Source organism: Festucalex cinctus, chromosome 5 (genome assembly GCF_051991245.1).
Source record: "Festucalex cinctus isolate MCC-2025b chromosome 5, RoL_Fcin_1.0, whole genome shotgun sequence".
Classification (NCBI taxonomy): domain Eukaryota; kingdom Metazoa; phylum Chordata; class Actinopteri; order Syngnathiformes; family Syngnathidae; genus Festucalex; species Festucalex cinctus.
The window spans coordinates 30,917,008-30,933,501 of NC_135415.1; the positions used below are offsets into that span (position 1 = coordinate 30,917,008).

At 40.9% G+C, this 16,494-nt stretch overlaps 1 protein-coding gene across 2 annotated transcripts in view; it reads left to right on the forward strand.

Annotated features, from left to right (window-relative positions):
- The first annotated feature begins 1,796 nt into the window (after positions 1-1,796).
- LOC144018831 (transmembrane protein 132D) overlaps positions 1,797-16,494 on the forward strand; it is a 30,381-nt gene continuing 15,683 nt past the window's right edge. The window contains exons 1-3 of one of the 2 annotated variants that reach the window (XM_077521426.1): positions 1,797-2,064; positions 8,850-9,729; positions 13,914-14,051. In XM_077521426.1, the coding sequence (XP_077377552.1) occupies positions 1,992-2,064; positions 8,850-9,729; positions 13,914-14,051 (1,091 nt within the window). In that variant the 5' untranslated portion in view covers positions 1,797-1,991. Of the gene's footprint in view, positions 2,065-5,784; positions 6,006-8,849; positions 9,730-13,913; positions 14,052-16,494 lie in introns of those variants that run through there. The other variant, XM_077521427.1, reaches the window with a different exon arrangement.

Here is a 16,494-nt window from a genome sequence, read left to right on the forward strand (position 1 = left end):
GTGCAGCGGTAGAAGTTCACCAGAATATGTGAGGACAGATGGTTCTTTCTCAGAGCCCTGAGGAAGAAGAGCCGATGGTGAGCCTTTTTAACCAGCTTGGAGCAGCCAGTTGTCCATGTGAGATCCTCAGAGATGTGGACTCGCAGGAACGTGAAGTTGTTCACACGCTCCACCGCCATCCCTTTAATGTGGATGGGTGGATGTGGGGCTGCATTCCTCCTGAAGTCCACAATTAGCTCCCTGGTCTTCTCAGTGTTGAGCAGCAAGTCGTTGGAGTCGCACCACTCAGCCAGATGATCCACCTCCTCCCTGTAGGCTGCCTCATCGTTGTCTTTGATGAGGCCAATCACCGTGGTGTCATCTGCAAACTTAATAATGGTATTGGAAGCACTGAAAGGTCTGCAGTCATGGGTGTAAAGAGAGTAAAGGAAGGGACTCAACACACAGCCTTGTGGCACGCCGGTATTTATAGTGATGGTAGATGAACAATAATTATCTAGTCGGACATGTTGAGGCCGGCTAGTCAGGAAATCCAGTAACCAGTTGCACAAGAGGGGACTGATGCCATGTTTGATGTACAAAGGATCAATATTGAGCCGCAACAGGTCTCGCTGTCAAGACGCTATCGGTGATCGGTGACGCGCATGCGCAGATGATCCCGCCATCTTGGATCGCTAGCTAATACTAATACTTTCCCTCAGAGAAAATAATAAAACAGCTGTTTCTTCATTTTGGGAGTTGTCAGAAAGCTGGTTTGTAATCTATTCATAACGTTTGACTGACCTATCTGACTGTTTTGTTGACGTCCCCTTTAGCGCAGCACCATCTAATGGATGCATAACGTAACCCCAGCCTCTACTGTAGCGCCTTATATATGGAAAAAGTTTGAAAATATGTCATTCATTGAAGGTGCGCCTTATAGTGCGGAAAACACGGTACGTGGAAAAATAATGAAATTATCACATGAATTAATCTTCTTACTGTTGAAAATGGTTGTCAAGTATCCCTTTAAACAAATGAGTTTTAACCTATTTCATTTGAGTGGTACTCTGCAGCAGTAGTTTTGCATCTGACTATTTCCTGGATGAGCACATTTCTCGATATATAATTGATATATTCTAATCCTCGTATTTGATTAAAGGGCGACACGCTTGTTTTAATAACACAATGCACTCACATTCAAGACCTGCTATTGACCATTATTAACTTCTAGAATTATTTCCAAACATGCTTCTCGAAGTGCATGGCTTCATCATAAAACGATAGAAGAAACACGAACGTGGAATTAGGGCTTACTATATAATCAATCAAAAAGAATTGTCTCTGCAACAAATACAGTACAGATAATGGCTGGATTGTCTGTCTTGTATTGGAGCCAGCGGGGAAGCCTCATTAACGTGTGATCTCCCACCAGAAGACAAGAAGCACGTCACGTCACGTCACGTCACGTCACGATTGGCTCTCCAGTCAAGCCGCGCGGGGTTAATCCTACCAGCTGCGCAGTGGCCGCGCTTTCCCGGGCGGATGAACAGTGACAGATGATCATGACATGAGTGCCCTGCAGGGCTTTCAGCTCAAGACGCTCGCTGATCCGCCGCCAGCTCCGCCACGTCGGCGCACCGGAACAATCGATCCGGAGCACCTGAGGAGAACGACATTTCCCTTGGAAAGTTTCACGTCCATTTGGTGATTTATTTTGAAATCCGACGATTTAGTCGCTCTTGATCCGACACCTCCAAGGAGCGCCATTTCCGTGCGCTCGTTTTTCGTGCAACTTTACGCACGGCGGCGGCGGCGGCGGCGGGAGCAACACGGATGAGCGGATCCCGACGTGCCTTCTTCCCTTTCCTCGTCACCTGCGCGACGCAGGAGCACAACAGGTGCGATGGCACGCGGATGAACACGCAAGATCCGCGATTTACTGAAGCTAAGGAGCGAACTCGCGAGGCTCGAAAGTTCTCTCCGAGGAAAGAGTCGCGCCAGGTGCCAAAATGAGCGGGAACTGCCTCGGCTGGAGGAGCTTACACCTGATATTTGCCACCTTAACAACTGTCGTCTCCCAAGGTAAGACAGCTTTGTGGGACTGGGACAGTTACGCTTAAGTCTGGGTTTTTTCGAAAATGGACCCAAAAAAAAAGACAAATAACAGCAACGAATGAAGTGTTTGTGAATGAGATTGTGATGTCATGCGAGCCGAAAATCAGCTTTTCCCTCACAAGTCTAAATAACAGATAAATGTCCTCATTTGTGACACAAACTTACATCTCGCGCTGCAGTGAAACGGCAGTTGAGCGACCCTTACACTGTGTCAAAATTGCACATCCAATATTGAACATGCAGGAAGAAAAAAAAAAGTAAAGAGCACAAGAATGAATGTATTGCAACTTAAACCATGCCCAGTGTATGATTCAGTTTCACTATGGGTAGTAATACTTTCCCCTGAATATTATGGCTTAACATGTAACACACGTTTCGTGAGGGGGGGGGGAGGTAGTTGGGTCAAATCACAACAAAAGTCAAACCTAATACAAAAAAAATCTAATTTTCCAGTGCAATCTGGCTTAATTTATATGAATATGATGCCAGACAATAATGCCATGCAAAATGCTACATTCTCCTCTAAATCAGCTTGAACAATCAATCTTATTGGGCAAAGGCAATCTGGACCAATCACTCTGCAAGCTTAAGCCCCACTAACACCGCTTCCTCCTCCTCCTTGCTGCTTCTCTTGCCCAGCTTCTCACTTTGCAGCCTCCGAGGGCGCGTGCTGGTTTGAGCACCATATACATCATCTTGGGATTTTTATAAAGCACCTGCTAAAGCGCGTAAAAAGAAGTGGATGAAGGCTGCCAAATGAACGTTTGATGATTCAAGAGGATTTGACTTAAGGACTGCAGTCATTTGCTCAACTGCAAAGTCTTTCTGTTATGTTGTTGTTGTTGTTTTTCTTTTTGAAAGCATCAAGACTGTCGGTGCGTGATTTATAATTTATGGGCAACAACAAATCAGATATAGTATCTTCAAGTCAAGCCAAGATTTTTTTTTTAATACTTATTTCAACAGCTCATATAAAAGATCATAAACAGCCAACTGTCACATTACATAAACAACCCAATAAGATTCAGTCAACAAGAGATTTTACAATCATTATGCTCACTTTTGATGCACATTTTCCGACAAAAAGAAAATATAAATATAACATTTTATGATATTTTATTCATTGTTGTGATCTAGTTTGCAGTTTTATAGAACTGCACTCCATCATACTGCGAGCTGTTTCTAATATTTTCCACCAATAATGTGTAGAATGAAAAGAAACAACACTCAGTATAAAAAGTGACCATACTGACTGACGTCTTTGCAAAGCAGTCATCACTTACTGCATTTATACTGCATGAAGATTGCACACTATTATGTGCTTTTGGAAGTAATGTGCACTCAGGCAATCCCCCAAATTGGAATAGCTTGATAGTTGACAGTAAATTTAAACCAGAGCGAAACTACTGTTTTGTTACGATTTTATTCAGTTTGCAACTAGCTTAGTATTATTAATATTTCTGAACTGGTTGATCTGGAACTGGAAAATAGAAGAATAGAAAACTGCCATTAGCTCATTTGTTCCCAATAACGTGTAAATACGTTTTTTGTTTTGTTTTAAGTGTCACTGCAAAGAACGGTTGGAGAAATGGTAGTTATTACACAAACGGCCAGCAGGTGGCAGCAGAGCAAAGGAGATCAACCAGGGCCATCTAGAAAAAAAGCTCAATTACTTACAATTTTAAATAGATTTGTGAAAACTGATGAAACTTAGCTCTCTTCTAATGCTAATTGCTGCAAAACGGAAACAGATAGAAACATACTTTTTTTTTTTTTTCCCAGTAAAACAGTCGGGAGCGAACGGGATTGCGAAATGTGAAAATGGCGGCGAGTGAATGAGTTAATATAGGTATACAGTAGAAAGGTCTTTCTTTAAAATGATTGCTCGTTGTTTCTTGGGAAAATTTTAAGAGTTGAGTACATACTGACGTCGGTCTGAAAAAAAAAAAAGTCTGAACATCCCAAAACATAATTGTTCTGTTTTATGGAAACTTTATTTGGAGCAAAGTAGCATCCTTGCTTGTCCTCAAAATGACAGAGTGACAACATGAAAGACACATTTGTAGTCATCGTATGCGTATTAGCTTTGAAAGCAGACATTTGTTTTTGTCTGCAATGATGCTATTGGGAGTCAATTGGTGTTTGCCAGCTGTTTGCTACATATGCTAAAAGCCATTAAGGCTCATTAGAATTCCCGATGCTGATTCAAGGTTGTTGATTCAAACAGGCTAACAGAATTATTGCAATGGGAACGTTGCTTCATGAAAAGATAAGAAAATCAAACTTTAAAGAAGGAAACTGAAATTATTTGTTTTTGTTTTTTCCCCCCTCCAGGGCAAAACTGGTTGTTAATGTAGAACGTTATTTATAAATGCACCTGTGAGAATACATTGTTGAATAAACTTTCAACCTTTTCCCAAGCTGCATGATTACTTCTCATTTCCATTTTAATTGAAGAGATTTAAACTCCTATAGGAGTGAAGTTGTTAACTCATTCATTGCCAATGACAACTATAGACGTCAAAAATCCAAGCAAACAGCCAGTGTTAATTTTGAAAAAAAAAGAAAAAGAAAATTTAAAATTAAAATTTTAATTAAAAAGATAATAATTTAGTTTTAGTTATAGTCTTCTGACTAAATTTAATTAATAAAGCCTTAGTCATAACTCAAGTCACCTGATTGTATTTTAGTTTGAATCCAATTTTAGTCAACAAAAATAAAGAGCAATTTTAGTCGACTAAAATGGACTTTTGGAGGCCAAGACCCAGTATGTGGTCTCAGGAAGACCAAGACCGATCGCAAGAACGTCAACGCCCGTCTTGTAGGGTAACAGGAATCCGTTGTACGCACGATGGGAGCACTTAGCAATGAAATTGTTGTCATCGTTGTTATTCATAACAACAATGACTAATAACTATGAGTGAAAACAATGAATAACTAAAACTAAATTCAAATTTCTTGTCAAAATTTGCACTGGCTGTTTGCTTGGATTTTTGACGTCTATAGTCGTCATTGGCAGTGAATGAGTTAAATGAAAACACGATGCCGATACAGTACCCACCTGAATCTCAGTTTCTGGACTGCCTGCTCCAATTCAAACGCACATGATTCTGCGTTTGATTTTTATCCATGTAACGTTTTCATTTGGGCTCAGTAAACAAGTTGAGCGCAGGTTGAAGTATCAGCTTGTATTCTTAAACCCCCCGTGGGAGTTTGTTCTGTTGTGCAAAAACGGGAGAGGTGGCTTTCAGTTGCCGTTGTAACTTGTGCACGGCAACGCTGATGCTTTCTGACTGGGCCGAGGAGAAGAGGAAGCTTTTTGGTCTTTCGGAAGATGACAGCTATGAGAGATTGGAGCAGCTGGGGCAACAAATTTGCTCTCAGGTTTGTCAGCTGAAAGCAGCACTTACATTGGTGATAAGTGCTCACACTCCAAATTTTCAAATGAGGAGTAGTGCTTTTTAATCGGACACAGGATGTGATAAATACATCTTTTTTTTGGGGGGGGGGGGGATTTCGAAAACGGTGCAAAGATTAATATGGGGATTTTTTTGTGCATTTGAAAATAGGCAAAGTCCTGAGAAGGGCAGGTACATGCTGTAAAGGGAAGCGGTTGCATGTTAAGTACCTTGTTGCTCTGCGTTCTCCCGTTTATTTTCCTCTGCTGCCAGCTCTGGTATTAAACTGCACATCTGTCACTGTGGGGCCCGTCGGGCTACGTCGGGACAACCTTGTTCCCAAGCTTCCTTCTCGGTCTGCTCGCACTTTGTCGACCACACACAGCAAGGTGAAAAGGCGATTGGAAGAAGCCATTGTGCTCTTCTAAAGGCTTGTGGGCTGTCACGGGGGTGACGCATACAGTACTGGCGCGTCCCGTGAACTGTCAGACGCCATCGCGGGCCTTTTGGGTGAGTCGAGATGGCAACGGCAGACCAACTACTTAAATGTCAACTTCCTCGGAGGGGCATGATGACTGAGTTTGACACGGAAAAAAAAGCTCTGAGCTTTCATTCACGCTTTTTGCTCAGAGGTCGACATCCTGCTAATGCGCAACATTCGGAGTTGTTGATGCATTGAAATGCAGCCCGGTTAACAATTTGTTTGGGTGTGAGTTGCCTCTAATACGGCGTTTCAAATGCAATGGCGTGCTTAAGTGCGGCTTGATCCATTTTGTGTTAATCTGCAGAGTAAACACCAGTGACTGTTTTTGCCCTTAATTCACTCAGTAAGGAAATGATCCCAAATGATAGACCGAGCACACGCCGGTTCGATCAAAACAGACGTAAAACGAGGCTGTGTGATGCAGGATACATTTAAGCAATAATAGCAGATTACATATCAAATCATATATTTACATGATTGGTTTGTTTTTACTCAAAAGCCTGTTTACTTAAAAAAAATTTTTTTTTGTTCATTTAATACAATTATTGTTTTTAATAATATATATAATGGTATTTATATTTTTAACAAATAAATCAAATAAGTTACATGTCAATAGTTCGTGAATAATAAAAGTTAATGACAATGACAGGGTTGACAGCAATTTCAATGGCACATGCAAAATGTTCAATATGGTGATGAAATTTAGGCTTTACAAATTCTGAACTTCGATCAACGAGTTTGGGGGAAAAAAAAAAAAAGATTACTGATTTGATCAGAAGATGGAACAATACATATTTTTAAAAAAGTGACAAATTGCGAAAACCCGTGTTTAATTGATGCCAATTGAAATACATCGGGTGGGAGAGGAACTCATGAAAAAAAGGCAAATATGTAATATGTCTTATTTCGCAGAGCCGATAATGGCATCATTGACGATTGCGTAAATTAAGACATTAAGGCCGATCACCGATTTTGCATAAAAACACAAAATATTGTCCGAAGTAAATCGTCAAGCCGATCAGATCAGTGTAAAGTCTTATGAAAATACAATATATATTACCAAAATAAGTCATTTTATTAAAATGGATTATTTTTCTACTTCGTATACACACTGTAGTTAGCAGAGCAGTGTGTGCGGAACATGCTAAAATCATATATAGCCCCCCCCCCCCCCCCCCCCCCAAAAAAAAAAAAAAAAAAAAAAAGAACTTGTGGTAAATGAAACCATGGGGAAAAATAATTTTGTGTTATTTTTCTACTTCGTATACACACTGTAGTTAGCAGAGCAGTGTGTGCGGGACATGCTAAAATCATATATAGCCCCCCCCCAAAAAAAAAAAGAAGAAAAAAAAAGTATAAAATAGGGATGGGAGAAATGTACCGTCGCCAGGTATCGGTATCGACCTTCACACGATCTTGCTTGTTTTTTGACCTGCTGGCTATTCACAGCCCACCAACTGAATCTGAAAAGCTGTTTTAATCCCGCTTTAGGATGGTTAACTTCATCTTTGAGCCAGATGTATCAGATCCCACCTTCAACCAACCCCCTACTCCACTGGCCCCTCCCACTCTGTGATTGCACGCACACACACACACGCAGACACAAAGAGCAAGCAGATCATATGTGTGTGCGTGAGTGTGAGGAAACTAGGGCAGCAGAAAAGAAAGAGCAACTGTGGAAAATGACAAGCAAACAAGCTCACTTGATGAATACAATTAATTTAGACATGAAGTAAACATGTTTACTTGAAAATGTACATTCGACCAGAATTATTTGAGTATGCATTGTTGTCTGTTGGATATAATCAATTCACTGGGTAGTATTTTGCAGAATCCTGTAAAATGCTGGTCCATGAATCCAAATTAAATTTCTTGTTGTTGTACATTTTGTTATTTGCTTAACATTAACTTGGAAATATTTTAAGGCATTTTTGGCAATACATTTCTTAATCCATTTGCAATCATTAACTCTTTTACTGCCACACTTTATTAAAAAACAACCCCCAATGCCAGCGGATTTTAACTCATTTTTCGAAGCAAACAGAATATTGTGTTCTTTTTGCTACATAAACAACATTTTGTCCACAACAGTGACTTTGATACTAATATTTTTTGTTGAGTGACGATCCGTCAAATTAGGTTTAATGTTACAAAGGCTTTGATCATTCACGTCAGCCTTGAAATCGTTCTATTTCATCAGATTGTGTCATGTTTCATTGTAATTCGCAGCTCTAGTTAGGGCCCGAGCAGCTATCGCTGCCATCTGCTGGCCACAGTTAGTGGGTGTTTTTGATTTCACAACTCATTGACCCGGCTGCGCTGCACTTGGACGATGCACTGACCACTGATATATTCACAAAAAAAATCAAATAAAATAGTTGACGTCACTTAACGTTTATGGCAGCATACATTGTGATTTTACTCAACGTTATTAAACGTTTTTGGCAGTCAAAGAGTTAACTACTGACTAGGGCTGGGTATCAATTAGAATTTCCTCAATGGATTCAGTTTCGATTCACAAGAGTTATGTTTGATTCGAATTTGAGGTTTTGTTTTTGTTTTTTTTTTAGATTCGATTCACTTCACTTTAATCCAATATTAAATATGGAATATTGTCCACAAGCATTAAATTCCATTCCTCAAATTCATTCCTCAAATTTTGAGTCACTTTTATTTATTTTTCAATTAATTCTTTTTCAAGTGTAAATATGACTCTAAAACTGAGTCTATTTGGTCCCACTCTAAATAGAGTCAAATTTACTCAACAGAATTTACTGCGTATCATTCGTGAACTAAATTAGACCGATTTTTTTCCCACATGACGTGCTGTGAAAATTACTGATAGGTCATTCTTTCTCTTTACCTTCTAGAATTCAGCACGAAGGAGCTGAGTGACACAAAGAGCCCAGTGCCTTTGCCCGTCTTCTTGCCGGTCAACTACGAGGTCCGGGATGCCGACTACCTCTTCCTCAAAGAAGCAGGGCAGGACTTCATGAGGAACTTCAGCATGCAGAGTCACACGCAGCCCTTCGTCATCTTGAGAGCGAGCCGCCAGCCGGCCGTCAACGCCAGCTACGGCCGCATGTCCACGGAGCGGCTCGTGCCTCAGGATCTGGTCCAGGCTGTGCGGCTCTTCAACGCCCCGGACGCCTTCACCTTCAACTGGAAGATTCGGGCCTTCGTGCTAACGCCTCGCGTGTTTTCCAGCAAGCCCAAAGTGCGGCTGCTCTTCTACGTGGCGGGAAGGGACTGGAACAGGCAGGGAGGAGCTGAGGACGAGCTACCGTGCGTGACGGTCTACGCCTTCTGGCAAACCCAGGAGGTGAGATGTTCCTGTGCCATGGGAGGTGAGAGGGGAACCTGCTTGGCCGAGCTGCTGCCTTTGCCTGGCTGGTTCGGCCAGGGTTCCGAAAGCACCGGCAGGGAGAAACAGGACCCGCCGGCTGGGAACCTCGTGGAGCTCTACTACCAGGCGCGGCCCAAAGTCGGCGGCGAGTGTGGCGCCCCGGAAGGGAGCCGCTGGGGAAGCTCGCAACAGCAGCGGGCGGAGTACGTCGCCGTCACCCCCATGCAGAGGATTGGCAGCGTGCGACTCCTGCAGGTGCCCAAAGGAATGGCAACGCTCTCTCGACTCAAACTGGGCAATTCCATCGTCATACGGACGTCGTCCAAACCGCTGAAGAAGACCGACATCGCCGCCTTCTACGTCCTCATGGCCGGCTCGGCTCAGCTGACCAACTTCACTCTTAGGTAAGATTTTTCAGCTTTTCTGTTGCCTTTCCATTTCTCCTGCTTATCCGGATGATGTCATTCAGCGCTCAGTTGAGTTTTACAATCTTCAGAAGCTCATCGGGTATTCCGAAAAGCGAGCCAGTCATTATGAGCACTATAAGCCTCATAGAGCGCTTTGAAAACAATGGAACATTACAGGAAATCCAATGAGCCATTTCTCGGAAACTAAGCTTGAGATTCTTTTTTTTTTCCCGGAAACGTGGTCGCTAATTACATGCTAAACATTTCATGAATTCATTTTTGGAGTTTGCACAGCCTGATGATATTAAGGCCTTAAACGTCATCGTCCTGAAGATTGACACGGATCGAATGAAATCCCGTCGAGACGCTTGCTTGAAACGCTTTGCTGGACTCTGGGAAATCGTTTCATGTTGTTGACCTTCTACTTGGATATGGAGATTACCTGCCGCACTGCGCCGGAAGGCTCATTTCTCATTTGGAAATGCATCCCTGATTGCCGAATTGTGAAACCGTGTGGCACCACACCATGATCGCCATGACAAATTTTGTGTGGTGGAGATTTGTGAATGTGTTTTCTGTCGAGATTTTCAAAGAAATGTGGCCTTCACGTTTGCTAAAACTTAAAGGCCCGGTCTGCCTTTTTCACTCAGGAAAATGCACTTTTTAAATACAGGATGTAAACACTTGAACTATTTCTCAGTCTACACATCCGGGCTTATGTTAATGTTTGGTGGTGATTTTGTCCTAAACTTAAGTGAAAATGGTTGGGAGTGAATGAGTTAATATGACGTGACTTGAGATCGACATTCAAAGTCCTCTCTGTACTTTTGGTCATTCTTTGATGAAGATGATTTGTCACGGCCGTACGGCTTGTACTTAAAAATAAGGCCTCATTTCCGTACGTTCCGTACTTTGTGCGAGTGATCTGTTCCAACAGGAAGAAGCCTAATCGTTTATCTATGTGACAAATGTGGCTTTTACGAGCATTTTTAGAGCCGTGCGCGCCGCTTGCCATCTGGCAGCGATGTTGGCATAAACTGGTCCTCAACCCCCCGTAAACCGCTCCATAAATACGATAAACACGGTGCTGATAGTTGGCTATCAGACTGGCTAAACGCTGGACATTTGCCTGCATCTGTTCTTGAGTGTCGACTTGACTGATGCATTCACAAAAAAACAGAGATGGGGAGCACAAATAATTGATGTCGACGTGAGAATAATTACAAAGCCACTGTAGCATCTTGAAATTAGCCTCAGTGAAGAAATGCTTTTCGAGCATCTGTGCTATGATCGAGATCCATCTTGTTTTCAGGTTGTATTCCATTTTTGTAATTGATTTTTTGGCTGGCCAAACTGTGGTTGCTGTTTGTTTACCTGAGATTTTCCATACCAACAATTTATTGTTAGCGTTACAATACTGTTTATCTAAAAATAACACAACACCGAAAATGTATACTAAGGAAAAATAGATTTTCAAGAACAACTGTGTAAAACATGTAAAACATTTCGTGCATTGTATGTTCGCGTGCACAGGCAGTGGACTGTTTCAAAATGCTGTATTTGAGAAGACAGAAGGTGAAACAAGGTGCCACTCATGCCTTACCTGGTCAGAAGTGAGATGGATGGCAGGTGCAGCACCTGAGAGCTGTTTTTCCTCACACACTGTCAGCTTCAGTCTCCATGGCCATCCATCTTGCCTGCCCCGGTGCCTCCCTCCTGCCTGCCGCCTCCTCCAGGCCCACGAACCAACGACATGGACACTGCTTCCTATTCCCCACCGCTCATAAAAAAAAAAAACCCTCCTCAAATCACAAGGGATTTTATTCATCCCAGGGAGAGAGAAAAGGGGAGAAAGGGCGGAGAAGTCTTCTTGTTGCTGTCACTTTTTATTAGTTAGATTCGCCTCCTTTCGGCTTAATACACCACAATGCCACCTTGGTTTTCTTCTTTTTACATTAAGTCCTATGAAAATGGCATGAAAGCTTTTCTTTAAAAAAAAAAAAAGAGACTAGATGAGAAAAAAGTAAATAGTTTCACAGGAAGCTCCACTTACAGTACATTGCCTAAATAAATACTTACGTAGGGGTGTCACGATTCGCCAACTCCACGATTCGATTTAAATTTCGATTTTGGGGCCACGATTCGATTTTTTTTTCGATTTTTTTTTTCGCTCCCCCACTTTATAACACAGAGGCATATGCTTCTGTAGGCTAAGGCTAGTCTATGATCATTGGTTCTATTCATTGTACAGTAAATCTTATTTCAAAAGATCGGCTACATATAGGTGATGCAATTTCCATATTATTTTTGTGTAAATTTATGTAATATATGATAATTGACATTAGGCAGGAATGATCAAATTCAAAGAATTTATTTACAATATAAAGTTAACCGTCTTGTTCTTACTGAAGTGTAAAATAAAAAATAAAAAAACAAAAACAAAAAGTCACAGTGGGTGCCTGCCATCTATTGACTGTTTTTGGTTATCGAATCGTGTGTCCTCTCTTCTATTTCGATGCTCGAAATCGTGACGTAATTTCGATCGATTTCGATAAAAAATCGAAATCGTGACACCCTTAGTTATTATTATTGTCAAGTAGGCTATAAAGAAAATGTTCAAATTTCGATTCAAATAACTTAAATTATAGCTATTTAGTCCCACATTTCATACAATTTGGTCAATGTTTCGATCTCTTCAGATTACTCAGAATGCACGTCTGGCGGCCATATTTGAAGTCAAGCTCCACGAACAAAACGTCATTTGTAGGTCATGTCTTGTAGGCTACATGTGTCATTGTTGGCTGTAATAGTTGTTGTTTTTTTTTGTTTTTTTTTCAAGACATCAAAATCATGACTAACAAGGGATTTGATGCTCTGTTGCTAGTTTAGCAAGGCAGAAGCATCACCGTTGGTTAGCATTTTGGAGAGAAAGTCACATTTAAATGCAGATGCGCTGTTGTTTACCGTGTTTACTGTTCAAATTCAACACACTGGACAGCTCTCTGTTGGTTAAAGGTTTATCATTTACCATGAGGGTGCTAACTTTGATTAGAATGTCTGTCTTTTACTGTAAGATAGCATTTAGCTAGCTGGCGTTTGTTGTTTATTCAAATGTGACCTCACTAGTCTTAACATGACTTTAATATTACATTTGTGGAATATGAGTCATGCATGCAGCAAAATCCAGCCACTTTTATCCATCACAAGGGGGCGGCCATTTTGCCACTTGCTGTCGACTGAAGATGACATCACAGTTGCTCAGGACTCTGAAGTGGAGCTGTGATTGGTTGTTTACCTGAGACCTGAACAACTGTGATGTCATTTTCACTCGACAGCAAGTGACAAAATGGCTGCCTTCTGATACTGATAAAACTGCTGGATTTGGCTGCTTAATTCATATTCCACTAACGGAATAATAACTAGAATGCCATATTTAGACTAGCGGGGCTGCATAGAACATATTATTGTCAATAAATATACTCCTACACCACAGCAACACTGTAAAACTATTTAGCAGTGGCTCTCCTGAAGTGGAAGCATGCAGCGTCATTTCACAGCGTGACGATACAGCAGAAGCCTGCATGCCAAGATGACTTGTCACTTGAGACCTCCTTTTGAGTGCAGTACAGCAGAACATGCCGATGTTGTCACACACACACACAAACACGCATATGTGCATAGAAACTTAGCACAAAAACATCTTCAGGTTACGTTGAATATTTTAAATTGAGAGATAATGCGGTTGTCAAGGAGCGCAGTCTCCCTACTTGATGCCGGACTTGTTACAGCTACTTGAACCATAATTGCAGTTGCTTACACCCCCTGAGAGAGTCATAATGTGATCAGCACTTAAGTCAGCATGATTATCTGAAAGATTCGGGGATAAGCCGCACACTGTATATTGCTTTGCATGCAGATGAAAGCCATAGAAAAAAAAACAAAAAAACAACGTTGTTCTTTGGAGTGAGCCTTACTGTGTCTTTTGGGTACCATTGCGTTAAGATGTCACACAATATTCCATTTTGCGGATGGCATTGAGAAAAGTGTCATTTTTAATGGATAAACAAAGTCTAAATGGTCAGTTATTTTCTTCTATTTCATTGCCTCTCAACGGGGGACGTTTTTATTTAGTACATTCTTGACCTTTCCATTTTTGTTGTTGTTTTCTTTTACTTTTACAGAGCGACAGTAAAGAACGGCGTGACCTTTCGTACAGCAACGCCAAGTAACTCCTTACTGTGGGACATCACGCTGGATACGGGTGCAGATGGAACCATCTCCGTTATTTGCCAGAGGAAGTCTCCCATTTCTGGAAAAAGGCAAGTCTGACTAATTTTTCACATTGCACTTGAATATCTATGAGTTTGAAATTTCAGGAATCTGTGAGGAGCTGTGTCAGACGTTAAAAGCAGTTCTTGTAATGTAGCTCTTGCGGCGTATGTCACTGTTTGCTTGTTTGTTTGGCAGCTGTGGCGCAAAAGACAAACCACCTGTCCCACCTGACAAGAGCGAAACACAAAATGTTACGGCAGGGGTGTCCAAACGTTTTTCCTCTGAGGGCCACACACAGAAAAATGGAAAGCTGCAAGGGCCACTTTGATTTTTTATTTTTTTTTGAAAGTTATTTATTAACACATTCATTGCCAGACCAGCAAAAAATGCAAAAAAAAAGTTAAACATGGTAAAAATCAATGAAGCAATTATAAATGCTTGCTTGTTACTTATTGAAAACTGCTAACAGTCACAAGGCAAATCGTGACCCCTTGTGTGCCACTAAAATAGATCCGCCTCTCCACTGAGCAGCAGCTGAATCCCAACTTGACATTCTGAACCACAACAAGAACAATCGGTCATCAACTGACCACATTTAAGAACCATTAATCTAATGTAATGTTTTCACAAATTGGACCTTGACACTAAGCAACAAGTGGATGAAACTATTTTTATTCCTGAAACTGAATTATTAGCTGCAAATTTGTGTCTTTGCGTAGCTAGAAATGTTTAATCCACCCTCTTTTTTTTTTTTTTTATAAACAGCATTGAGAAATGATTTTTAGTATTTGCCGCGGGCCGCAAATGGTCCCCGGGCCGTAGTTTGGACACCACTGTCTTACGGTGTCCCAGGAGGCCATTTCTTATACTCTTGAAACACAACAGAACGGTTATAAGGGGCTGCAAAGTGTAAACAACTACTTCCGCAAGTTCCGCAAAAGAACGAAAAATAAATGTAAGGAATGGTTCAAGATAAAAAACAATTCACGTGAAATGCATTTGTACGCTTTGAGGCTATAATTCTACTTGGCAGGAATGTTGAAATGAGATGTTGGTGTTGTGTTGGAGAGCGCCTGGCTCACAATCCCCGTTCACTTCATCCCAAAGGTGTTTGATGAGCTTCTTCCAACAGCAGACTCATCCAAGCATGCCTCCTTGATGGAGCAAAGTCATGGCACGCTACAACAATAAATGGCCCTCGCTGAACTCTTCTCAGTTAGAAAAAAATACTAAATATCTGCTGTGCTATTTCGGGGGAAATTAAAGGGTCTTTTCTACTATGAATAGCAAAATATAATAATACACAAAAGGTTGCTTGAACAGTTTTCAGGTGCTACTTAACTTGCTTTTGAACCTCAATAAGGGGCATATTACAGCTCTTTTAAAAATATTTGAGTAGTCGTAAATAAAAACAGATTTTTCCCCCTTGGAAAAAAAATCTATTTTATTCATTTATTTATTCACTCATTTTCTGAAATGCTCTTTAAACAAAATAGAGACTATTTGGTGCAGAAAAAAAAAATGTATACCATGTTATGTTTCAATAAATAAATAAATAAATACAAATAAATAAATAAATAAACATTAACATTCTTCTTAGTCACAGTGTCGCATCACTGGTGAGCTCTTTTTAAAACAGACCCATGGGCTACTCATGTTGTCATTGGGGCTAACTAGCACCTGCCGGCAACATTTTGGATTTTAGGACAATGCACATGAAGAGGGAAAAAGGCATGTGTGTTTGCAGGGTCTCTTTCATCTTGCTAAATCAATCCGAAGAAAAAAAGCTCATTACGGGTGACAGCAAGAATTTAACCTTGACTTTTTGTGCCATATGTGCGGCTCATCGACATGGAACTTTGAAGGAGCATGTTGATTATTTTTTTTTCATAACATAACCATTTAATCAGAATACTGAGCACACGAGTGAACGCTTAATAAGAGACATTGCAAAGCAAGGATGAATTCACCAGGTTGCCAAGCAACATAATGCGCGTGCCACACACACACACACGGATGAATACAATAAATCTGCAACTGACGGCCCGTTATTCTGACGCCCCATATAAGCATGTGGAAATGTTGCTCACAGGTGAAGGAGAAAAAAAAAAAAAAAAAAAAAAAAAAAGAAGTAGTCAGTTCCCCAATCAATATGAAACGTCGACACCGTAATATAGTTCTGACCCACATACAGCCGACCAGCGCCTCACAGCGTCGCACGTTTTCTGATTTAAGCACACACGAGAATAAATCAGGGGGGGCCACATTTTTTCATTTGAGGGCCACATACAGAAAAAAGGGCCACATCATGTTATGAAGAGAAATTGTTTAGTCCTAATAATTGATTTGTGCTTTTGCATATTTAGGAAAATGCTACAGTATATAAACCAATTTATTTGTAATATGGCAGTCGGGTTATTAAAGTTTTGGAATTTTTCATTTTAGTTAGTTTTGATTCGTTTTCAGGGTGGTTCTGTTAGTTTTTTTTTA